Source organism: Heliangelus exortis, chromosome 5 (assembly GCF_036169615.1).
Source record: "Heliangelus exortis chromosome 5, bHelExo1.hap1, whole genome shotgun sequence".
In the NCBI taxonomy this organism is placed as follows: Eukaryota; Metazoa; Chordata; class Aves; order Apodiformes; family Trochilidae; genus Heliangelus; species Heliangelus exortis.
Window position 1 is genome coordinate 6,149,785 of NC_092426.1, and position 25,998 is coordinate 6,175,782.

At 42.6% G+C, this 25,998-nt stretch overlaps 1 protein-coding gene across 4 annotated transcripts in view; it reads left to right on the top strand.

The window, feature by feature from the left end:
• SYT16 (synaptotagmin 16) overlaps positions 1-24,769 on the top strand; it is a 64,174-nt gene extending 39,405 nt beyond the window's left edge. For all 4 annotated transcript variants that reach the window (XM_071745315.1, XM_071745313.1, XM_071745316.1 and 1 more), the window contains 4 exons: positions 7,795-8,051; positions 11,895-12,338; positions 13,394-13,583; positions 24,202-24,769. In XM_071745315.1, coding sequence (XP_071601416.1) covers positions 7,795-8,051; positions 11,895-12,338; positions 13,394-13,583; positions 24,202-24,515 — 1,205 coding nt within the window. In that variant the 3' untranslated portion in view covers positions 24,516-24,769. The remainder of the gene's footprint in view (positions 1-7,794; positions 8,052-11,894; positions 12,339-13,393; positions 13,584-24,201) is intronic.
• Positions 24,770-25,998: the final 1,229 nt, after the last annotated feature.

Below are 25,998 nucleotides of genomic sequence, written 5' to 3' on the forward strand. Positions count from 1 at the left end.
TGGATTCAGCAGTTCCTGTTGGCCACATGCTGTATTTTATGTCTTCATGTTATAATCAGAGCTGGTTACATCCAAACTGCTTTTTCTGCAGGTAAGATGTTCCCCCTCCACCCTAGCAAAAGCTGAAGGTGCATGGAAGCATGACCATGTTTTCAAGTCCTTTGCTTACTACTTTGGCTTTGCACATGTGATGTTTTTTTACAAGTGCTTCTCTATTTTTGTTGTGCCTGACTTTGTGTTCTGTGTAATATATTCATCATAAAAAAAGAACAGCGTAACAGGCAGAGTTGTACGAGTTCTAATAAATGCTGCTGATACAGCATGACATTCACAGGCTTTCCAGAGGCTGAAGAAGCAGGTGATTCTCAAGTTCATTCCCCAGTTGTCCCTTTCTTCCCAGAAGGTCCATCTGAGAGCTGGAAGCATGCTGTGTCCATCTGGCTTCTTGGCCAAGGGCAGGAGAGTGTCTAAAGCCTGAGTTGTGGTTTTCTCCCAGTAGACACTTATGGGGAGGATGGAGAACAGACAGCATCTTCATGCAGTGATGGGGAGGTGATGAAGCAGTTTGAGATCTCTGTATCATGCTCACAATGTTTTTGGTCAGAATTATCTGATAAAGCAATACCGTGTGTGCATAGACCATAGATAAAGCAGGTGTGATGCATAGACCCCAAATTCAGCTGCTTGTTCTCCAGGGATGAATACAGTACAGAGGTATCTGAATGCAAAGGTGCTGTTTGCATGAAATAAGATTGAAGAAATTGTAGCCTTCAAGATCTGTAGCCTTAAAGTGGAGAGGTTATTCTGTTGTGAAGAACAAGTCCTGAATCTTGCTTTCTTTCTAACTAAACCTGGTTCACTTCTTGGTTACCTACAGCTTATTTCTAAGATATTTAGAGGGAAGAGTCTGGATCCAAGTCCTGCTTGATCCAAGTCCACAAAACTCTTTCCATTAAGTGTACATGGCTTTTGAATTCTGGCTCATAATCCAGGGATTTTCATGGATTTTATTGCCAGTTTTGCCAGAGTTAAGTCTGCAGGACTTTGCTCTAATTATTTTAGGTCTGTGGCACTCAAGTAATTTCTTAGCAAACCTTTTAGCACAACTTGAATGTCTGCTGTTGTAACAGCTTTACAAACACAAGGTGAACAGTGAATGAATTATGTTGCACCTATTGCCAGCCCATATGCCAAATGTCAGGCAATGACAGAAACCAAAAATTTATGGCAGAGAAGGGAGGAATTTTATGATCTTCTATGGACTAATGTAATGACTCTTTTATACAAACAGAGATGAAACAGCTACTTAGAAAATTGGCCTCAACACATTCTGGAATCTGGAGAAGTGGGAAGAGCCATGGAAGTTCCCTTTGGTTCTTTTGTTCCATAGGATGGTTTAATTTTGAAATACAATTGTGTGATTTTCATGCACCCTCTGATCAGAGTGATCATTTCAAGATATGGGTCTCCACTGAACTCTTCTTCTGGTGCAGCATGGTGTAGATTTGATCTTACTTTTCTTTTCAGAGGTAATATTAAAATTCCTTAGCCAGCTGAGACCAGGACCATTCTGGGTGGGAAAGATGAAGGATCTTTTAAAAGTCCTGAGTCCAGATTGGGATCATGGCACTTTCAGACCATCTTTACACTCTACCTGAGACTTTCTCCTCATATTGTCTTATCAGACCATTTACTCATACATCAGATATTTTTCTTTTCTTACAGAATGAGAAGCCTGTAGAAAGTCTGGCATATAGTGAAGCTGAGCATCTCAGAGAATCCTTTTCTCCCACCCAGGTTTGACATCCAGCAAAGTCTCATATCATGTTCTTACATGAGGTTTTGCTTGATCCCCTGTTTCTGTTATCAGTGGCATGACAGGCTGCACTTTTTTGGACTTGTCCACCCTTAACTTTTCACGTACTAAAAATCTTTGTAGTAACCTGAGCAGAGCTTGGGAAGAGCAGTGCACACTGGAGGCAGGAAGTGTTTGGAAGGTGCTCTGGGGAGCTGAATGGCTTGAATGCCAGATCTCCCCACAGCCTCCCTGCAAATCACCCTGCTAATAAAGAGCCTATTTTAGTTCTGGAAAGGTGGAGTTTTTAGGCTATTACCCAGCATGTGGTAAATTAAACTATCTTGTCCTGATTGTGTAATGTCACTTGAAATTTAACATCCTTCTCTTTAACCCTTAAAATTTACAAGCCATTTTTGTTTAGATTTATTGTAATTAGATAATGATTCTGCTCCCTTGAGGCTGTTCTAAGAAGTTTTTAAGCACTTTTTGATGGCTAATCTCAAAATAACCAGGGGCAGGAACACTGCTTGGTCTCCCTGTGTCTGGTCTGGTTCTGTGTGAAGCAACATGTGGTGTCAGGGTACTGCAGAGTCATTTGGAACTGGGCTTATACCAAGGCCCAGGCAGGAGGATGATTGCTGTATGAGGATAAAAATGCTCCAGTCCCACTAACTCATATTTCTGCTGCTGCTACTGTCTTTAAGGAAGAGGGGTTTGAAAATTGTTCCTAATAGCTAGGAGGATTTCAAGTCCAGAAGTACCTGGATCCATACTGAAATCCTTTCTTCCTCTGGACCATACCTAAGAAAACTTGCTTTTTCTTGCAAAAACACAGAGCAAACATCATTTCAGTGAGCAAAGGAAACAGGCACATATAAAACTTTTCATCTGGGTATTTCTTGCTGACCAATGAACTAAATAGGCCTATTTTAGCAAGATCCACTAGGCTTCATCTTTTAACTTTGACAGTGAATTTTAGGAATGGATTAGGCTACTCAGGACATTTTTTTAGCACATTGTAGTGCTTCATTGAACTGAAATATTGTGAATAATAGAAAAATAAGAAATATACTGTAGGTTATCTACTGTGAGAGTGGACTTCACAGTATTTTCCAGCCTGATTTTCAGTGTCTGATGTGCTGAGCTTTCCTTGTATCTTTAGAGAGGTACTGCCATATCCCAGTATCTGCTAGAGCTGATGCTCATCCTTTCTTCTGACAAAAGTCAGTTTCTTCATAGCCAGTTCTCCAAAGTTGAATCCAGACTTTTATTTGTTGGTGGTTTCTGTTTCACAGTATTCCCCTTGTCTCCTGGGCTTATGGGTACACATGACACAGCAGGAAAAGTTGAGCACAGGGCTGAAGAAAACAGCATTCTTTTGCTGTACAGTTTGGTCTGCCCTTCATTGTAGAACTGGCAGCTATTGCTCTGCAGGAACTCTTGGCTAATTACAGTTCAGATAGTTTGATAATGCTGTCTCAACATAAATCCCTGATGCCATGCTGTTTATTCATGTCAGGTATTCATAAGACAGTTGACATTTTCTTCCTTAAAGATCTCTCAGGTAAATTACAGACATTTTACTGTTCTGACCTTTTCCTTTACATGAAGAACTTCTGTTTTGACCATTTTTTGTGTGAATGTAATGTTAGAATGGATGAAATTGAAGAGGTGTAGTTGTTCTAGTCTGTATAGTTGGGCTATTACCTGCAATGATCCTCTAATACTGGTATTTATAAGTCATTATCTCCTACCAAACTACTTTAATTTTAAAGAAAAAGCCAGACTGTTTCACTGAATGGTTTTGGTGAATCACTTTTTCCCCTTCTTTTCCCTGAATGCTACATTTGCCTTCCTGACACATTCATTTTGTGCCTGAGTCTTAGAGAGATGGGTTGCTCTGTTAATATATTTCTGGAGTTCTCCTGTTATGAATAGACTTTTATGGCTTTAATGCAGTTTTTTGAAAATTCCTCTATTATTGATCTAGATATTATCCCAGCAGGAGTCAAAACCACAAGACAATTGTGTGAGGATAATTTCTTACTACAGTAGCATTTTGTTCTGAAAGCCTGCTGTGTAGTGTGTGCTTTGATGGATGACCCACTGTTTAAAATGTGTATTAGACATTGGCTTGCTAATTAAATGCCTTAAGGAGTGCCTGTACCCATTCAGTCTCAGTAAATTTGTGGCATTTCTGTTGTTTTATTTCTTGCTTAGCTTCTTGTGTTTACTTCTTTCTGTTTTCTGACTTTGTAGAAAAAGAATGGGAGTAATGGCAAAAAAACCAAATTATTTTCTACCCTCACTCAAAAACTGTAGCTCAGGGCAGAGGCAACACAATGAGGGCTCTTAGTTTCAGGGCTACATTTGCCAGATGAGAGGATGCAGAGGAGAGGTCACTTTTACATTTCAGAAGGGAGTGAGAAGAGCACTCACCTGGAATTTGAGAGATCTGAATTTGGATCCCTCTTTCCTCCTGAAGGACCATCTGCCACATCTCAGAAGAGGACCATAATTTTGAAGCTGTGAGGTGCTCTCAGACTTCTCAGTTGAAGTGCCCATGCTTGAAGCATTTTACTGGAAGGGAGAATGTGAGATCATTCATAGTTGAAGAAAGGGGATAAAGTTTTTCTCCTGATGTCTGAGCTGTTACATTGAAAGAACAGCCAAGGAGAGAGGCAAGGACTTTTGCACACCTTCAAGAAATGTTTTCAGAGTATAATTCTCATTCCCTTTGTCATTTTTTACTTTTGTTGTTGTGTTGTTGTATTTATTTATCTATCCATATATTTATTTGTTGTGGAGCAGGGATGAATCAGAAACAGCATTTTTGCTGCTAAAGCCAAAACCAGGATTTCTCCTTCTCAGAAAAATTTGGTATTTCTGTTCTAGACAGAGGGTATCTGTAGAGAGTCAGAGAACAGCTTGAAGTGGAAGGGACCTCTAGAGATCATCTAGTCCAACCCCTCTACCATGGTCAGGGACACTCACCAGACGAAGTTGCTCAAATCCCCATCCCACCTGACTCTGAGCACTCCCAACTTCTATGGGCATCCACAGTTTCTATGGGCAACCTGCTGTAGTGTCTCACCACTGGTAAAGAATTTATTCCTTATATCCAACCTAATCTTTACACTTTTCGTTTAAAACCATTACCCCTTGGCCTATCACTATAGGCCCTTGTAAAATGTATCTCTCCATCTGTCTTACAGCCCTCTTTAAGTACTGAAAAATAGAGTAAGGTCCTCCTGACATGTTATCTTATCCAGGCTAAACAAATGTCTCAGTTTTTCTTCATACTAAAGGTGCTTCTGCCTTCTGAGCATTTTCATGGCCCTCCTTTGGACCTGCTCTAACAAGTCCATGCCTTTCTTGTGCTTCAGGCCCCAGAACTGGACACAGCACTCCAGATGTGGTCTCATAAGAACAGAGTAGAGGAGGAGAGCTAATTCGATCTTCTGGCCATGCTTCTTTAGGTGCAGCCCAGGATACAGGTGGCTTTCTGAGCTGTAAGCACACATTTCTAGCTCATACCCAGTTTTCCATCCACCAGTGTCCCCAGGTCCACCCCTGCAGAGCTATTCTCAAACAATTCATTCCCCAGACTGTACTGATATTGGGGATTGCCCTGACCCAGGTGTAGGATCTGGCACCTGACCTTGTTGAACTTCATGTGGCTTGCACAGGACACTTCTCAAGCCTGTCAATGTCCCTCTGGATGGCATTCCTTCCCTGAAGTGTATGAACTGCACCACTCAGCTTGATGTCATGTGCAGACTTGCTGAGGGTGCACTCAGTCCCACCATCTATCTATATAATTAATAAAGATATTAAACTGTATCAATCCCAGTATGTAGCCCAGAGGGACACTACTTTTTATTGATCTCCATTTGGACAATGAGCCATTGACTGCAATTCTTTGTATGAGACCTTGCAGCCAACTCCTTACCCGTTAGACAATCCATTCATCAATTCCAGATCTCCCAATAAATAGACAAAGATGTTCTGTGGGGCCATGCAGAGGCCTTGTAGGAGTCAAGTTAGATGACATCTGTTGCTCTTCACTTATCAACCAATTGAGTCACTCCATGTAGGCAGCCACCAGATTAGTCAAGCAGGGTTTGCCCTTTGCAAAGCTACACTGACAGTATCAGATCCCCTTCCTGTCATCCACATGCCTTGAGATATCTTCTTGGAAAATCTGTTCCATGATCTTACTGGGCACGGAGGTGAGGCTGACTGATTGGTGGTTCCCAGGGTCCTTCTTTTTACCCTTTTGAAGAATGGGTGTGGAGTTCCACTTTTTCTGGTGACTGAAGGTTTGCCTGGCTGCCAGGACTTCTCAAGTATGCTGGAGAGTGGCTTAGCCAGCTGCATCACCTCATTCCCTTAGGAGCCCAGGACACATCTTAGAAGGTCTTATGGACTTGTGTATGCTCAAGTCCCACAGAAAATCTTAAACCTGATCTTCTCTTATCATAGAAGGGACTTCATTCCTCCAGATCCTGCCTTGAGATCCAGGGATTTGAGAGATGTGGGATGAGGAATTGCCAGTGAAAGTTGAGGCAAAAAGTTGCTGAGTACTTCTGCCTTCTCCACGTCTGTTGTCATGAGGTTTCCTCTCTCATTTATCAGCTGGGCAATGAAAACATTGATTAGTCTAAACCAAAGCAAACATTATTTTCTGCTAAACATAGGAATTAATACTATTTTGTAAAGATTTGAGTTGGATGCCAAATTTGGAAAAAAAAAAAAGATTGTTCTATAGTAATGAGCTGCTTGAGAATAAACCTATAAGTTTGAGAATAAACAAGCTTGGGCAGGGGGAGGTGAACAAGATCACTTTCAGAGGTCCCTTCCAATCTCAACCATTCTGTGAAACCTTTAAAACCCAAATGCCTGTGTTTGCAAAGGAAGTAATTCTGTTTTCATTACTGTTATCAGCTGTCTGGAAGCACAACTTGTTTTCTTTCACTGTAACTCCTCCTTGCTTATCTGAAAGAAATGGAAGCAAAATCTGTCCCTTTGTGTTCCTAAAGAAAGTCTTGGTGTCAGATGCATTAGGAGGAGAAGGGTCCCTGGTTTTCTTCTGAAAGTACTTGCAGAACACATTCAATGCCAACTTGTGATATTTTCATCTGTCTCTGCACACGTAGTTATCTGTGTTGCTCTTCCCAGAGAGCTCTCACTGGTGCCTTCAAGTAGAGAAAAGTGCTCTGTGTTCAGAATAGAGACTTCAGTAGTGCAGAGAAAGATTCTGGGGTCTGACCCAGAGAAGATGATTTTATTTTCATTAATTGATCTTACTTTAGCCCATGGAGTAAGTGTGCAGGATCAGATTAATTAAATAGAAGTAGGCAGGAAATTAGGGAACACATCTTCCCTCAGTTGTCCTTGTGATGATTTAGCCCAAACATGGGATTTGGAGATTCCCAGTCAGCTTGTGGGACTGGTCATGCACACCAAGCTCTTAGGGTTGGGTGACAGGGTTGAGGTGGCTCTGTCTGTGAAACTCCTTTCCTTACCAGCACCACCCCCTGAGGGCAATGCTAACTCCTGTCCTTTCCTCCTTCTCCTGCACAGAAGGAAATAGCTGATAACCTGTTGCTCAGGCCTATGCTCTGCTTTTCACAAACTGGTCTGACCCATTTTTTCTGTTAATCTGGGGCCACAAAGCAGCCCCAAGGCCTTTGAATATCCCAAACACTCCACTGGTAATTGCATTTGGTGGTTAACTTCTTCAAGTGAAGGCAACCTATTTCACAGTTCAGGATGAGGTGAGCAACAGCCATATCCACACCATCAAATTCTGATTTACACAGGGTTTATTGTTTTATAAGCTGCAGCACTCAGAAGTAGAAACTCTCTCTTGAATACAATGGAGATTTAAAAAATACCCCAAAAGTAACAAAAAAAACCAGAGAAAGACACATTCTGGGGGGAAGAATTTATTCTAATACCTCTGAAATTATTTTCTTGTTGAAAATTTTTAGATCTGGATGGACTTAGCCAACTGAGTTGCCAAGACAACCTCTCCTATGGTGAAGATGACCATGGATCTGGTGATTCAAGAACAACAGTTGTGAGCAGGGGTCCTGGGCAGTGTCAAGGGCCTAGGATGGAGTCCAACATTGTTGATGGCATTAGCCAGCAAGCCACCGAAGGAGGTTTGGAAATGGAGACACCATTTAACAGCCAGGGATTTGGAGTAAATGATGCTACTGACAGCTCATCAGCTTGGAGCCCTGAGGTATGGCAAGTGGTCATTTACTACACATGGTGTTAAGCTTTTGAAGGATATTGGGGGCCAAAAAATGCTAGGAGAGAAATGAAGTGAAAAATTGATCACCACAGCACGAGACAATAGCACTCTTGTGTGCATGAACATACACCCATCTCTATGTGTTTCCCCTCTTTCTTGTATTTCAGGTCTTGCTAACATTCATTCAGAGAAGCTGTTTTATTGCTTGATTCCTGACTGCAATCTTTTAGCTGAAATTGGAACCATTAGCTGCCTGACAGCATTTACTATCACTTAGCAGTGGCCCAGGGCTGTGTTATGGGCTGTATGAGCAGGGTGTTTGTCTAGGGAAACAGTGTGTGGTCACTGGGGTCTGTGCCTTTTTCCAAGTGGTTTCTATAGCTTAGACAATAGGAAGCATGTGGAAAGCTGGAGGTAACTGGTGGTGTAGCTCATGTGTCCAAGTGACCATCAGTCTGGTCCTCATGTGTAGCAAGCATCCATCTGGGGAAGGAGAGCCTGAGAGCATCTCTACTTTCCTTTAGTTCTGTACCTTTATTTTGAAGCCTCAGGAAAACACTGCAGATTTTAAGGCATTGCAAACACCTGATGACTTAGCATCCCCCTTTTCTCTTATGATCTTTCTGCTTGATGTGTTGGTTTTCATTATTATTTTACCACAAGATTAAATTTCTGAAAAAATGTCAGACTGCATCAGACATATTAAAAGAACAGCACAAAGGTCACAACCTGTGTCTGAGTTAAAAGAGACTCTTCTCCAGCTCTGGGAATTAACACTTCCATCACACTCTGAGCAACAAAGCCTTGCAGGAAAGGTTCCTTCCTCAGAGCATGATGCCTGCAGCCAGTTAAGGAGATGGAAAGCAGCTTTTTAGTGCATGTGCTTCAGCCCTAAGGGATGTTTTGAACAGGTATTTTGGTTGCTGCACAAAGCAGTCCCACAGAACACTACACGACACATGGGAACTCCTTGCAGTGGCAGCCTTGCCCTCTCTTTGCTGTTTGTGCTGTTTGTTGGCCCATCTGAGGCTCATTTCTTCTTTTCCACATCTGATGTACGTTGCTGTGGTTCACATGTGCCACATCCTCTTACATTTCCTTGGAATACAGCTCTTGTTTTGCTCCCAGTATATAGGTTTTAAAAATGCAAAGGATGGTTATAGCATCAGGGGCCAGATATGCCCAAGTCCCAGTTTATCTACTACTAGCAGCTTCTCATCTAAAAGGTATTGTGTGATTTAATGAAAGACTTTTTATTGCAGGAACTAAATGTTCTGACATGCCAGAATGTCCAAGCACTTATATGCTCCACTCAAAGGACCTCTCTTTAGAGACAAAAATGGCAATTTTATACCCCTGCAGTGGAAGCACAAGTACCATTTCAAGCCTTGTCCATAATTAGCTGCTCTTTCAGGTTTTGCTGTCATAAATGGGTTTATTTTACCTAGGGAAGTGGATATTGGCTGTCCTGAATGAGTGGGTTAGACACACAGTATCACTGCACTTGGACTGATATTTCAACAACTCTGATGGGAGGAGGGAAAGAAAGAAATTCAGATGAAGTATCTGAACCCCCCGCTTTCCTTGGGTTCTGGTTTAAATGTCTGTATAACCAATGCATTCACAAAGGGCTTGTAGCCCCAGCTGAGCTCCAAAACCCAATGGGAAGTCTGTCAATGGCTTCCACAGAAAGAAGGTTGTGCATCCATAATCTTTGTGTGCTGAAAACCTGTCCTAGGTAGCACAGAGATCTCTGGAAGGGGCAACCCATGAGGTCTCTAAAGCTTGGTTGCCCACAATAAGGTCACTGCTACAGGGGCTGGCACATCTCTATCCCTCTTTGCCTCCAGTTCATGCAGTTTTCTCTGTGGTGGATGTGGCCACAGCTATAGTAGTACAGTTTGTGGAAATCCAGATCCTTTCTAGCTGTTCTGTCAAAGAGTGGATCACTGACCTTCGGTTTGCCCTGTGTGCTGCCAGAGGATGAGATACTCAGCCCTTTTGGGGCAGGAAAGTGCCTCTTAGATCTTCTTACCTGTGTGTTTATGATGGTGCACAGGAGCTTGTGCTCAGGCATGTTCTGCTGCAATCACAGTTGTCTCCACACTTTAGCATCAGTTCCCAAACGTGCCTTGCTTTCAGCTCCTCAGTAGCAAATAGACAGATGAAAGTGGAGAGGGATGAACATGTGGTCGGAAACATGAATCGAGTGCAATCCCTTTACCTTTCCTTTTTAAATATTGTTTCATCAATCAGACAGAAATAACTTGACAGCCACACTGCAGCACTTAGCATTTGTATAACATCATGTTCTCTTCAGGCAACCTGGCCTGCCTTGCCTTTTTGTCTTTGCAGCCTGCTGTTCATACAGAAAGGCACTTTTATGGGCAACCAAGTCATTCCATGTGCTGTCCAAGTGGTGATTTTTTTCTCTCTTGGATATTACCTCTGCAAGGTGTGTGACTGGAGGTCTCCATCACTGCCATGCACACATGGACTTGCCCGTAGCCACGTGTATGAATCCCTTAATCACTTATAAAAATATGAAAAGCTGGTGTTTCACCAGATGAGCACTTGAAAAAGAGATTGATGGGAAGTAGATATGAATTTTGAAGTTTGTCTTAAGTGTTGTTTGAGACACGCCAGCCTAGGTCCTGCTGAAGGGATTTATACCAGGGGTCCTATGTCCCATCATCTCCACTCTAAACAGGAAAATTCCTGTGTTGAAAAGAAGTGTTGAAATGTGAAAGAGGATAAATGTTTGAGGAGGAGGGTGACTCAGACTGCTAGTGACAGGCCCTAATTCACCTTCTGGCTATTAGCTGAAAATCTTTTCCTAGTACTGTGAATACTTATGTTTAAATACAAATCATTGATCACTATAGCAACCCCTTTATCATATGAAGCACATTCTAGCTCTAAGATAAAAAAACACTTTTGAACAGAAATGCATGCACCCACTCATGAAAAGGTAATTGTCCATGATTTTTTATCTTGTTTTATTAAGATGTATTTTGTTTTAAAAAAGTAAAAGGTTTCATGAATTGGTCTGCACAGGTTTTGATTGCTTATTTTGAATTTTTATCCTGAATATACTTGTATCTAAACTGAACAGAAGGAACAAATTCTCCTCTTGGGAGATTTAAAAATGGAATAAAGAAATCAATATGTATTTAATCAGACTGATTTTCTCAATTATAATTGCTTTAGCTTTAGGAAAAGTATTGAATTATAGGGTAGCATCTAGAATGGAATTTCCATTCTGAAAGAAATTCTGATGTACTGATTTCCCTCCCATCAACTTGGACACAGTGTTTTGTTTTTTTAATTTTCAACAGAACAAAATATCCAAAAAGTCAACAGGTTTGACTGAATTATTTGGTTTCCATGATGTTAAAAAAACCCCGAAACATGTTGAAAAAATTCCAGTGAATGTTCAAAGTAGTTGAATAAGTTTTCACTTTTAAATTCAAATTAACAAAAAAGTTTTATTCATTCCTCAAAACTGACATGATTGAAATATAGAAGAAACCCTTATTTAGTTTTTCCATGTGTGGAATTTTTGTGAATAAACAGTTTGATGAAACTTCTGTTTAAAATGTTTCAGTAAGTGCTGTTTTTCACTAGATTGTTTGGGGAATATTGTACAAAATCAGGCAATCAGCTAGCACTGACTTCTCAAGAAACAGTGGGATCCTTATTTTGCAGACTCACTTCCTACATTTGCTAGAACAAGTAAGGAGAAGAATTTTTTTTAAAGAGATGGGAATACAGAGGCAGTTGAACTCCAGTGGAGGTTTTACTTTTGTTTTTTTGTTTTTTTTTTTTCAGGAACATGGTGAAGTGAATAGAGAACCAGCTCATCATGGTGCTCATGAGCCCATCTGCAAATGTGGTGATCTAGATGTCATCTTCAATTTCAAAGCCTCAAGCCAAAAGCTAATAATCACTGTCTTGGAGGCCAGAGATATCCCAGACAAAGACCGCAGTGGTGTGGACACCTGGCAAGTTCACACAGTCCTGATGCCAAGCAAGAAACAGAGGGGAAAGACAAGTGTTCAGAGGGGACCCATCCCCACGTTTAATGATAAAATTACTTTCAGTAAGCTGGAGCCACAGGAGTTAAGCAGCCACGCCATTCGTTTCCGCCTCTATGCAGTACAGAAGATGATGGGAGAGAAGATGATGGGGGAGCAGTTGTTCTACTTGAGCAACATCAGCTGGGAAGGAGAAGTGAAGGTGACATTGGTCTTGGAGCCAAGAAGTAACTTGAGTGTAAGTTTGATGAAAGAAATACAGAGCCTGTAAAGTGGTTTATCTGGTGAATGGGTTCTAGCTGTACTTGATGTCTTTCGTTCAGGGCTGCTCGCATGCATCTGTCCTACTGTCACTTAAAAAGTCATCAGTAAGGGGAAGAACAGGGCTTGTCTTCCCTACACAAAGTTCTGCCTTATTAACAGCAGCCCAGCTAGCAACCTTACACAAAACCTACACTAGTATATCTACACAAGTCATCAAATGTGCCATGCAGAAATTATAGTTTGGTCCCGGAACCACCAAGGCTAATTAATTGCCTTAATTTCAACACATTCTTGTGCACCACTGCTGTGTTGGTGGACCTGTGCTACTGACACTGAAACAGCTGCCTCATTCAGCAGCAACTTCTAGCTTGTGGATCTCTGCATTGTGCAGTTTTCCATGTTACCAGAAATGCTTAGTAATGTCCCTTTTCATGACAGATGGAAGAGGAGAGGTGGGTCATGTGAGGAGGACCTGGCCATGCTGCTTCATAGTCTTCTGTGCACATCCAGCTCGGGCAATGCCAATCAATTTGTGTAGATGAGCTCTGCCATGATTCATTGTCTACAGAAAGCTCAGTGAGAGGCTGTGCACACGAAATGAATAAAACATCATACTCTGGGCAAAGAGGGGGTAGAGGTAGCATCAAGGGAGCAAGGGATGAGAATAAGAAAAGGCACAGTGTATGACCAAACAAACTGACAACTAAACTGCAAAAATATTCCATCCAAGTCTCATTGTCAAGGAGGTTTACTGTGCATTTGATGTAGCAGGATGTATGCTTATTTCAGAGGCTTCGATTTACACTAGTGATAACACATTACACAGAGTTCCTCATCTTTAAAGAGAAAGTTCAGAGCTGTGTTTTTGTAAAAGTGATGCTCTGATTCTTCTGCTCCCCCATCACAATTCATTCTTAGTCAATGTCATTTCTTAAGAGAGATCTTACTAAACAAGGCTACCAGATATAAATTAAGGGAGGGAGGGTGGTGGTGAATGTCCTGATGAGACTCGGTGCTCTTTCTTTGCAGAGCACAGACTCTCAGCTTAGTCTGTCAGCAATCTCTCACAGTGATAGAACATCTTCAACACAGTCCCTGTCACATGGAGGGGTGCCAGAGCTGCTCGTGGGATTGTTGTACAACGCAACCACGGGGCGGCTGTCGGTGGAGATGATCAAAGGCAGTAATTTCCGAAACCTCGCAATTAATAGGCCACCTGGTAAGTCCTTTCACTGCTCTTAAACACCACCATTGAGACAAAATTTGCTTTTTATTTTCTTCCTCAAGATGTTTAATTCTATCTCTTCCGAGTTCGGTCTCCTTGCAGAGTATCCGACTGAAAATTAAAAGTATTCTTTCAAATAGTGGGGCTGGTAAATTTTACCCTGTGATCAGAGGCAATCATGTGGAGACAGAGCTGATGGGACATTAATACCCAAGTATCTCTTTTACTGCACGTACCTTTACAACAGCTGATGATGGCAAATGTGCTCCTACACCCAAAGCACAGGGTAATTCTCAGCAGATCCATAAAAAGATAGAAGCCCTTTCCAAGTGATTATGAGTTACCATGTGACCTACAGAGCCCTGCCTAGTGCCGTTAAGTGTTTCCCAAGGCTATGCTTTGTTTAGTCTCCTTGCTGCTTTGCTGAGCACTTGGTGACCTGGGCCCTTTGGGGATCCCGCTGCTGGGAACTCTCTGCTGCTGGGAATTCTCTGCTGCTGCACAAGAAAACCTTCTGCAGAAATAAGATCTGAAAGTTGTTCTTCTGGGTGGCAACAGTTGAGTTCTTTTCCTCCAGAACCTAAAGATATAAATGGAAAAAGTTTAGTTTGTGCTTGAGCTGTTGTTGAGTCCTTGACACAGGGATAGTGGATAGACAGAGCTAATGTCCATGATACAGATGGGGCAATGAAGCCATAATACATAATTTTTTGCTGCTGGGGTGCTTCATTCAGGGGTCACATGGTAGTGCTGTATTCATCTCTTCTTGTCCTTTTGCCTCCTGTCTGCAAGCAGCAGCTGATGGCAATGTGAAATAGCATTTGTTTGTTGATCTGTTTGCTTTTTGTGATGTGGTTGCCTGCCTGTCAAAGGTAATGGCCTTTGAAAGTTCCTTGCTTTCACAGCACTTGACATAGTATCTCCAGCTTGCAAAACACCAAGATTGCTTTGCAAGATGCTGTGTTCTTTGGCCCAGAGCTAGCAAAATGTTTATGTAATACCTCAGTGTATGGTGTGAAAGTCTATACTATTCAGTATATTACAGAAATAATCTGTGTTATAAATCAGTCCCCTGAGAATTAAGGGCAAGTCTGTGCAATAATAAAACACATGACCCTAACCTGTGTAGCCCCAGCTAGTCTTCTATTAGCTGTGGCAACACAGGTCACCATGTCAGTTACTTTAAGACCTGTTGCATGTACATGTTTTATTAAAAGGTTTAAAGTTGGGACCTTTTTAGTAGTTTAAAGCAGAGGTATATTCAGACCACAATCTCTATCAAGCAAGCTTGCCTGTGTTTATGTATGCTGCAGTGTGGAGACATCCTAAATGTTTATTCTCAGAAATTAAATGAAAGTAATCCAAATACAGGTGCAAGTAATTTGCTTCAGGGTTTTTTTTTTTTTTTTTTTTGGCATGTTTTCATGTATCTACCTGTGATATCGGAATTTTGTCTCTTAGCTGCCTGAAAATGTGGATTATGCAGCACATCTGTTCTTAAATCAGACCCTGCACACTTGTCTTCTGCCTGCCTGGCTCAGGCATCTGTAATGCTCACTCTTTTCCCATAAGTGAAATGTCCTTACTGCCTAGAACTCAAATAATTGCCTTCCAGCTTACTGCCTGCAATATCAAGACCTAACTATTGATATTTTTGTATTCTTCTAACAAATTTCTTTCTTAGTCCATGTTGTATAGCTCCATAGCAAGCTGAGCAGCCCCATAAGTCATTGTCTGTGAGTGCTGGGGAGTTGGGTCTGTCCCGGGCCTCTGCTGGGCTGGGATTTGGCAGATTGAGCTTTCAGCATTGGGAAGTTTATCTGCCTTGATTAGATATCTCATTCTGCTGGGCACACAGGAGTGCAGTAGCCTGGTTGGCAGCACCTATAAACCTGATGACCATTTTGTGTTTGTTGATGAGATGAGAACAGGATCAGGATATGGGAAAAGGAGGCATTCCTTGAGGAACCTTTCATTTTAAATTGTGCCTGAATTTTCTATTTCTGTGTTTGTAGGGCTCCAAATAAACCTAGTTTAGTTGGTTTGATAAGCTGACCAGAGTCTTCTGTCAGCCACCCAAACTAATAGTGCTGCCATTATTTCATAACAGCTCTTCTTTCTTTGTTGCTAGGGCTATCTTGAGTTGTTTCTTTGCATCCTTTCTGTGTCCAGATGAAATCTAGCATTGTCAGACCAGTATCTCTGTGTTAGATCAGTTTTTAGGTGAAAAATAGAAATCCATAAACCATTAGAGGCAAGTTCTGAACCTATCACAATCTCCTTCTTTTATTTCAAGTCACATTGTTGCCTCTGCATCCCTCATTGTTCTTTGGCGCCTATGGAGTTCCCAGTAATGTAGTGAGAAAAGAAAAACCCAGCGAAGCAGAAATTGATAGAACTTAAAAAGAAGGAAGAAAACCAGCACTTGTCTCAGATGCTGGAGTAGCATTTCAGTGATAACTCCTGCAGGCACTGCAGAGGAGTCCTGTGAGGTCCAATCGTTACTGTCTGAAGCGTGCTGGTAGCTGGATGAGATGCTCAGTAAGTCCTTCACTAGGTGAAAACTAAAACTGCTGCTGTCTGCCTTGCTGGAGGGTGAGCAAATAGCCCTTGTGTTTTCTCAAATAGAGCCTATCTGCAGTTCTGTTGTTTGGGGCTCAAAGGGAGTGATTTATTCCTTTGAAGTGTCAAGGGGATTTCAGATATAGTAGCTCTTCAGAACACTTACACTGCAAGCCCATAATGCTCTTCAGGGCAGCCATTTATGGTAAGACTGGGAGAAGTCAGTGGTAAGAATCCATCTCCATTTCCAGCCCTGCATGTGTAGGGACTACACAGAACAACCCACGTGTGGCCCTGTTGCAGCCCAGTGGCTTTAGTATTATCTGCTGCTGACAGCTGCAGCTGTGGGGAATGGTAGGAGAGTCTTGCACCACAGCAAATTCCTCAGCCAGGCTTTTTGCCCACCTTGACCTTCTTCTCTGCCACCTGCAGTCCTGCACAGGTGAGCTCAGCACCTCCTGCAGCATCTGTGCTCCCTCCTTGGCATCCTTGAAGAGGGATTTCACATTGTGTGGGAGAGGGAAGTGGACTGGTGATTTTAGGTGTTAAAGATTGCAAAGGCTTAGACAGATGGCTTTCTGCAGAAGGAAAGGAAGATAGTGCAGGTGCCTTGGTTTTTCCTGGGCACATCTTCTCCTTCACCTAAACCTTTAAAAGGAGTCAGGTAAATATCAAAGTTGTGGATGCTTACATGGGTAATAACTCAGTCAAAAAAGAACTGGATGACTTACAGAGACTTAAATCTTGCAAGCAGTTGTCTTTCCCTCACATCACATGTGGGATTTAAGGATGGTTTGGCCAAGGATAAGTGTCTAGGTATTGTTCTGGGGAACACACTGAGTTACAGGCCTGCATCTGCAATCCCTGATCACACAAATAGATCCATTATCACTCAGAGCACTTAAGAGCACTCAGGAGTATGGCTGCAACACTGGACCATAAATTATTAGTGTGTGCCAAACAGCCCCATACAGAAAAGCACCTAGAGTTTTGTCAAGTGTGGACACCCTCAGTATCTTAGTGCTAATGGCTCGTGTCCTGTGCACCTCATTCTCTTTGGTTCTTGTGAAAATTAACCCGTGCTAGCATTTTGTAAGGGTTTATATTTTGGTCTGTGGTATTATCTTCTTAGAGCAAAACCCTGTGTCTTTGTTTAAGGGATGTTATGAAAAAATTAACAGGAAAAGCCTACACCACTTGCAGACACATCTTTAAAAATTTATAAGCAGTTACATACTATGTCCATGGTAGTGGTACCCTGGGACTGTAGTGATGGCCCAGGAATCATTTGTGCTTGTCAGTGTATAAACACACAACAGAGATGGTGTCTGCCCACATGATGTTTAACCTTCATCAGCTGCTCTGCTGGATACAGCTTCCTCTCCTCTAATCCAGCCTCCATTCTTTCCCCTTCTGCCTTTCTTTTTGGGTTTATGTCTGTGTGTAATGCAATTTGAGAAGGACTATTGTAGAAATATTCCCTCACCTAAGAAAAATCCTCCATGCTTTTCAGCAGCTGCAGATTTAATCACACGTAATAATTACATCCGAACATGATCATTATTATACCAGCAGCATATTAACCCCATTAAACAAGTACAATAGCATTAATGCTGGGAAACACAAGAGGGAGAGAACAAACTATCAGGATTTCTGTAGGGAACAGGAGAAATTCTTAGGCTTGTCTGAAAACAAACATCTACCTGAGACACAGATAACAACGCCAAGAAGTTTGGAAGATGTTTTCATGGGAAAGTTAGGATCCTTACATGGTATTTGTTGCTCTGCTGTCAGAGTGCTTGAAAGCTGTTAGTGGATTTTATTTTATCAACTCTTTTTTTGAGGGGAGGAAAGTTAATATCCCTGGAGATATCCCTGTTTCAGACCTGGAGAACTAAAGCACAGGGTAATTTCATTAATTACTCCCAATCAGAACTGGAATCTGAATAAAAAAAGCAAGCAACTTTTAACCTGATATCTTGCTCTAAACATGGAACTGGCTTGTGCTCCAAAAGCTTTGTAGCTTGTGCTTCCATCTCATCAGTAACAGGAGAAGGATCTGTACCAGAGAGGTCTGGGGCAGATTCAGCCCTCCAGAGAGCTTGGTTGACAGAGAAGTAGATGTGCTGGGCAGCATCCTGCTGCTGAGTACCTGCCAGTCAGTCACAGCTTGTGCAAGACCACCTCTCCTTCTGCAATGTTTCATTGCCCAACCTTAAATGTAACCTGAATATATTTACAAGAACATCAGGAACTGAGGAAGGTGATTCATATTACTTTGATTTCATTCAAGGTTGTAAAGATGAGGCCAACTGCAGGAAGTTCCAGGATACTCAGTAATGAGCAGCTGGGAAGCAAGGGGGAACATGAAGTGTGGATGAATGTAAGGTATTGCATGGGGGCAGGGGTGGAATTCAGACTTAAGCTGGATGGACACAGAGCCTCTTGGGAGTGAAATACTAGGCTTATAGTAAATATCTCCAGGAAAATATCCACTCAAGGATCAGCAGTAGTAGTCAAAAAAGCTAATTAAAGGTTAGAAGTATACAGAGGAAAAACTGAAGAATTGGTATTTGACTGTAAATGCACAGTCTCCAGTGTAATGAATACTGTGCATGCAGTCCTGGCTGCTTCTATTCAGAGTCTGGCAGAACTGGAAGGAGTGTATTTGCAGATCTCATGGCAGGCTTTGTAGCAGAGCCATGGCTGTGAGCACCACAGCTGGAGGGGAGCAAAGCCAGGCTTCAGCATCCTCACATCATGCAGCTGCTGTTGCTGGGAGGGTCTGCATTCATTCATGCTTCCTGATAGAGTATTGGGTGAAGTTCCCACTCCCTCTCTGAGGCAGCAGCAATGCATGAAGCCTGAGGTATGTGTGGGACCTGTTGACGTGCCCTTATTAGAGGACATCTGGAGAGGTGTCTGTGTTACAGTTGAGCTGTGTCAGCCTCGTCTGAAGCTGCATCTCCTCAGGGCTGGAGAGTGCCAGGAGGTGGTAAGCTGGCTCTGCAGCCTGGTGCATGTCCCAGATGAGGGCTGGCAATGGACAGTGGAGAGGACATGGTGTGCTGTGACAGCAGAGAAGGACCACCAAGAAACCAAGGAAATCAGCCTTCCATCTGGAGAGACCAGGGCATTACTTCCAGGGGGTCCTTGTCTCCTGTCCCTCCACAAGGCAGTTCCCTCCCCTCAGGCCATACAGAGCAGTGCACTCATTTCTGCTGGATTTTAAATTAAAGATGCTGCTGGTCTCTTCTCTCATGAGAAGCTGCTGGTCTCATGACATGAGTGCCATGTCATGAAGGGTGCCACATCCCAGTCTCTGCCTCGTGTGGTCACTAGCAGCCACAGGAGAGGGGACCTGAGTAACAGAGACTTGGTGGAATAGGAAAGGAACGGAGGAAAGTTGTTTCCTCAACACTGTAGTAGACAACTCTTGTATGATTTACAGATTAAGATATGAGCAGCCTTTGGCCTACTCCAGATGATGTGGATTTGGGAACAAAAGGTTGAATTTGGGTTGAATTTTCTTCCCTGCTCTTTTCCCAACCTAGCTGCAGTGAGCCAGGTTCAGAGCTTTTCTGCCCCACTGACAATTTAATGGGGCCATGGCTAATGGGACAGCAATCTTCTGAGTCTTGAACTGGGACCTCACGTTGGGCTGCACTGTACAGAGCAGCAGAGACTGGAGCTCTGGGGCTGCTTTGCCATGCAATGGTGATGTTTATTATTTAGGCTCAGAGTGTGGGCATCCCAGCTGGGAGAAATAAAGCTCTAGGCCCAAGGCTTTATTATTAATCTGGATTGCAGCATGCTGACATGGTTCCACTGCTTTTGGAAATGAGCTTGCTTGCCTTGAGCACAGTTGGAAAGTCCATACAGCACTGTGTTGTACCCTGCAGTCCACAGACCTGAGGAGTCTTTGGTTGTTTATTTCCTTTTTAAATATGAATTCAAACAGGGGGTTGGCTACCTTTGTATTGCAATGTTTTTGTTCATGGGTCAGCTTTATTAATCATGTTGGAGCTTAGGAGAAATGAAAGCAGAATGCAAGCTACGGTTGCTGCTCCAAAAATGGGAACGTATAAATTATGGTTGATTATTCCCCTGAGTTGTCACTATCAGTTATTTGCCTTAGAAGGATGATGACAGAAATGAGTCATTAGAAGAATCACGGATAAACTGATTGCCTTTGGAGATGAGCTCTCAAGAAGTGTTTTATGGTTTGGGGCAGTGCTGATGGAGACAGAGCAGTCTGCATAAGCGTTTTGGCTAAACCTCTGGAGTAGGATTCTGCAGTGCCAGCTCAAAGTGTGTCTGGCTTCTTGCAGCATTCCTTGATTTAGGGCTTTTCACCTGGCTATTCAGTGCAGAGGTGTTGATATTTTATGTATATATGAACACTGTTCAATTCAGTCATACCAGGGAGAAACGGTGAGTTTAGAGTAAAAATGACCTGCAGCAAAAACTTTCCCTCCAAAGCCTGAGTGGAAAGGAGAGTCTGGTGGATGGGGTGCTCAAATTGGTCTTGGCAAAATTTGGCTTTGTTTCTGCTTCTTCACAGAATTTTGTGTAACCACAGGCCAGCTGCAGTCTCCAACACTCCCAGATACTAGGACATTTTGCTCTCCTTCATGTCAGTGAGATAATTTAGGCATTTAAAAGAATGAGAGCCTTAATCTCTCATCTCCTTTTGTGCTTGACAGAGGTGGCATGAAAGTAAATACACTGAAGAGCACAAAGTGCTGAGATACCACATTAATGAGCCCATTAGTGGATCTGAGCAGGTAATTAGATGGAAAATATTTGTCTTCATAATGAGTAGATGCTCTCACATATACATTCCTCAGTAAATTGTCAAGTTAATCCTTGCTGTAGTTCCACTAATTTCACTGTGTGTCTGAGGATGCATTTTCTTTGGCAAAGCCAAATGAATTGGAGAGCTTTCCATCTTAGAGGACCAGTCTGGACCACATTGAAAATTAGGAAGTGTTTCCTGATGAGACACCTAAAAAGATGCTTCAAGAAGCACAATGCAGTGCAGGCAGACTACACTCTTCAGATGCAGTTAGTGATGCTCAGCTTCATATGTACCAGCTCTGCAAAGCAAATTTAAGATGCTAAATATATTATCCACACCTACTCTTTTATTTATGTTCAGGCAAGCTTGATGCTTTTGGCTGGTAAAATACAACCAGTGGAATAAATTTGAGAAGAATTATCAGCCTGATTTAGTTGTCACTTTCACTGTTTTTTGCTGGTGTTTACATGGGCTTGAACAGGAGTTCTGGTGTTTAGCTCAGCACCAAGAACTGCCTTCTTCCAAGCTGCACATTCTTACCTGATCCAGATGATTCCTTCAGAATCCTCACCAGCCTTGCTACAGAGGGGGCCTTGGTGCAGAATTATGTTGCAGATCTTATATGTATTCAAGAAAAATCCTAATTTTTTGGTGTCGGTCTCTGTTAGATTTCAGTCATTAGTTGTATGAAGCTCAGTTTTCTTTAAAGACAGCTATGTTACTCCTCACTTGCAAAAGCTGCAGCCTCAGTCAGGGGTGTAGTATCCTAGAGTTTAAGACTGCAAGAAACTCATCCATTCATGGCCTGGAAAATTATCTGGGATATCCTGAAACAGGATGAAAAACATCCTTTGTGTTGTTTTAGCTGTGGCACTTGCTTTAGTGTTAAAACCTGAATCATCTGTAATGGTAGCACTGTCTACTATATCTTTGCTGAATTATGTCACATTCTGCTTTTGATGGTATTGATTGTAACTTGGTTGTCTCTGTAGGGGACTGCTTAAATATGTGTACCTGAGGTTAGGTGTGATGAATCACAGCTGAGCTGTTCATGCTGGCAACAGCTGGAAGGATGATAGAAAGGGTTACTGAGTGGAAAATTTAGACATCAATCCTCTCCCCATCTTCTCAGAAAACCAGGCACAGGCATGTGTGGGCTGCATTTTGCTGAAGTACCATGAGACGATAAGCTAATGAAGTGCTTAATTTGCTTAATTTGCACATTGCCCTGCTCAGGTGGGATAACAGGGTGTTTGTAGCAGTCCTTGGCTGTGTACTACTGCTCTGCTCAGCCCATCCATCTGCTGCATCAGCACAGACAGTAAAACCCTCCTTGCAGCTGCCAAGGGCTCCAGGGGCAAGACCTTTCCATTCCTGCTCTATGCCACAGCTCTGCCCTTGCTGACCCACCTCAAACCCTGTTATGATCCCAATCAAACACCTTTACCCTCAGCAAAACAGGTCTTAGAGAGTAGTGAGGAAAGTGCTATGACACCAGGGACATATCTAGAGGATAACTGAGGTGTTGGGTGAGCAGCATATAGAGGGGGTCTCATCTCCTCAGTTCCTGGGTCTCAGCACTCACCTCTCTTGCATATCAGCAGAAATGAGCCCCTGGAGCTTTCTGCCTGTAAATGGGATTGGTCTGGAAAATGTACTGGAATTATATAAGCTTTTAATTTGAACAGAGTTGTGCATATTAGCTGCTTGTTCATATTGAAAAATCAGCCTGGTGAAGCTTTTTCACTATCTTGAAATCCCCTCCTTGCAAAAAAAATGGGACTCCTACTCCCTGTTTATTATTTCCAGGGAGTTTCCTCCAGCCTCAGACCAACAACCAGGACTTCTACACGAGGAATGCTTTGGTGCATGTTATGGTTTGTCAGTGCAAAGCAAAGTGATGTCTCTGTGAGTGCTGCAAGAGGTTGTGTCAGGCAGTTATCCTGTTTGGTTTCACATGGAGTTGAGCTAGAAGAGAGAGTCCTCTCTTGGGCTTTGTGTTCCTGAAGCTGTTGGAATTACTCTAACTCTTGATAAAGCCATTCTTTCCTTCCCAAATACAACCAAGAAAACATTGTCAGAGCTCTGTTTTTCTGTCTAATGAGTAGGTCTTGCTTGGTGAGATCCACTTCATCTCTAGTGTTGTGCAGGGATCCAGGCTGGGCACCCCCAGCTAATGATGGGGCTGAACTTTCCCCGCAGTAACTCGAGAGCTGTGCAGCTGTGCAGGCTCACAATTTGCTCCTCAATTGTCAGTCTCCTGACAGCTTTTTCAGTGGAACAGTTTGAGAGGAGTGGAGAGCCTTGCTTTGGAGACACAGAAGTGTTTTCACACCTGAAGTGTAATTTCACACCTTGTGTTGCTCAGTAGATAAGTGCGTAAAATAGCACATCAAATGGGAACAGGAGAGGATAGACATGCTGTAGACAAGAGACTGAGGCTTGTTGTTTATTTCCTGTCTTCAGCAGGCTCTGAAATCATACTCACTTGCAGAAACCCAGGCACAGATTATGAAGGGGTTAGGAGGGGGCTTTTCTAGCCAAGTGTTCTGTTGCTGTCACGTGCAGAATGAGGTGAAAATTTTTAGTCCTTGTATTGACCTAAATGTGAATAAAATTGACCTTGAATCCACCAAAAAAGTAAGGTGATAATTTGGAAAAAGCCCTCAAACTGTTGTGTGAGGCTAAAACTTTTCACTGTGTATGCAGGTTTCCTTTCCCTCTTTTTTGAGGACCCTTTTTTGTGTGCTATCTCAAATAATAGGTCATAGAGCCATTCTTCCAAAGGAAAGTGGTGGAGAGGCAAATGCAGCCAAGGGAAGGCCTTGTAAAACAGCTGCAATGAGGTTTGGTTGTGAGGGAGAGAAAGGAAAGGTGTGGGCACACCATTTAATGTGGAGAATCCAAAGAGATGCTTATAGTTTCTGCTAGTCTTGAACAGGCTTGCTAGGCTTGAGAACCTGATTTCCTGCACACTCTGTGAGAGCTCTTTCCAAACATGCATCCATTTCTGTCCTTTCTTCTCCCCAGATGGGTATGAAGAAATCCAAGAGGTGCTTTCTCCTGCTGATTCTCCTATGGATTTTCCTAAGAAATGTAGTCCAGCCCTCATCTTTACTCACTGCAGACAGAGTTGTGCTACTTGCAAACTTTTTTGGGTGTTTTTTGACCATTTGGGGCTTTCATTTAGTCTGTCACCTGTGCCAAACAAATTATTTCCTCTTTTTTTTTTTTTCTCTTTTGTCCTAGACACATACGGAAAGCTCTGCCTGCTCAACTCTGTGGGCCAGGAGATGTTCCGCTGCAAGACCTCCATCCGCCGAGGGCAGCCCCACCCCGTTTACAAGGAAACTTTCATCTTCCAAGTTGCTCTCTTCCAGCTCTCTGATGTCACCCTGATGATCTCCATATACAACAGGCGCAGCATGAAGCGCAAAGAGATGGTTGGGTGGATTTCCATGGGTCAGAACAGCAGCGGAGAGGAAGAGCAAAGCCACTGGCAGGAGATGAAGGAGTCAAAGGGGATGCAGGTCTGCAGGTGGCACATGCTACTGGAGTCCTAGTGGGTACCAGGACAGCCTTGGTACCCTGGGCTCTCTTCACTTGTTCTCAATCAGAGAAGAAAAGCTGTTCCATGGCGAGCACCTTGCTCTGGCAGGTCACTGACACTTTGACTTGACTTTTCAGTGACAGCAGTCATGGGTATTAAAGGTGGCAATGCCTGGAAAGCAAGTTTAATTCTTGTCTTTCTAGTTCTTTGTATTTTCTACATCCAAATGAATAACTCTAGGAAGAAGCAATGAGAATACCTACAAAATGCTTTCCTTTGTCATTGTCTCACTTTTTTTGGTCATAGGCTTAATTATCACAGACTCAATTGGATGCTGTTTTCCCTCTCTCTATCTTCCCTCCCTTCTTTTATTAATGTTAATGAAGTTTGCAAATATTCTTGACACACAGATAGCTCACAGAGAGGTTAACCTGCATGCAGATCACATTCTCTCACTTTTATTACTGTGTTTCTAAGTACTAGAAATAAGCATTTGATACCACTATAGACTGGGTGATATAGTTTCCAGGCAGCTTGGGAAAGCACTCTTGAATCCTCTGTCAACTTTTAAGTGCCTACATATTACTACTGTTCTGCTGTACTAACCATTGATATTAGGACTAAACACTACTGGTATTTTTAATTAGGCATCCTGTGCACTTGTCAGCCTGCATTGCCATGAGTTTGCACGAGAGAAAACTGGCATCAGTTTTATATTGTGATTATACAATGCATGTTTAGATGCTTACTGCTTTGGATGCTTACAATGCATGTTTAGATGTTCATGGCTTCTGTCATCATGAATACCAAAAAAAGACCAGAAAAAACTGCACATCCACCTTTGTGCCTGAATCACTCTTTTCTGCATCATTGTTCTGTTGGGGCATTACCTGGTTCTATAAAAGTGAGGTTCATCCAGAAAAGCATTTCTGTGGGAGTTACACAGGAAGGCTTTCGATCTCTGATTCCTCCCTGCCATCCAGTTTAGCACAACTCAGTTTGCTTTTCTTCAAATGTGCTATCTTTTAATATCTTATCTGCATCTGAAAGGGGACCACTTTTGGCACTCTGAGCAGCAGAGGATATCAAACCATGTCACCTCATCTTCAGGGCAAGTTCTTCTGCAGGCAAGGAACAAGATCCAGCGAACCCCCATAGAGGGGCCGATGGCTCTGCTGAGCTAACCCAAGAGAAAAATATTACACTTTCTGCTTCTGACTGAAAATAACACAAGCAGCAGGCTTGCCAGATGAGGTGATGACACTTCTATGTAGTTACTTTTCAGACTACATTGCCTTTTTCCATTTTAATCTTTTTTTCTGTCTCTGAGAGTTGAAGTAGTGGAGATGATGGATAGGGGAGGTGTCCTATTCTGCTGTCTGATGAAGTGTAGCAGCAGTTAGCTAGAGCTGTGCTGTGTGGGACACAGCAGAGGGTTTGCATCCTCTGGTTTAGTGATGGCCTGTAGGCAGTGAGGTGCTGAGATCTCCAAATAT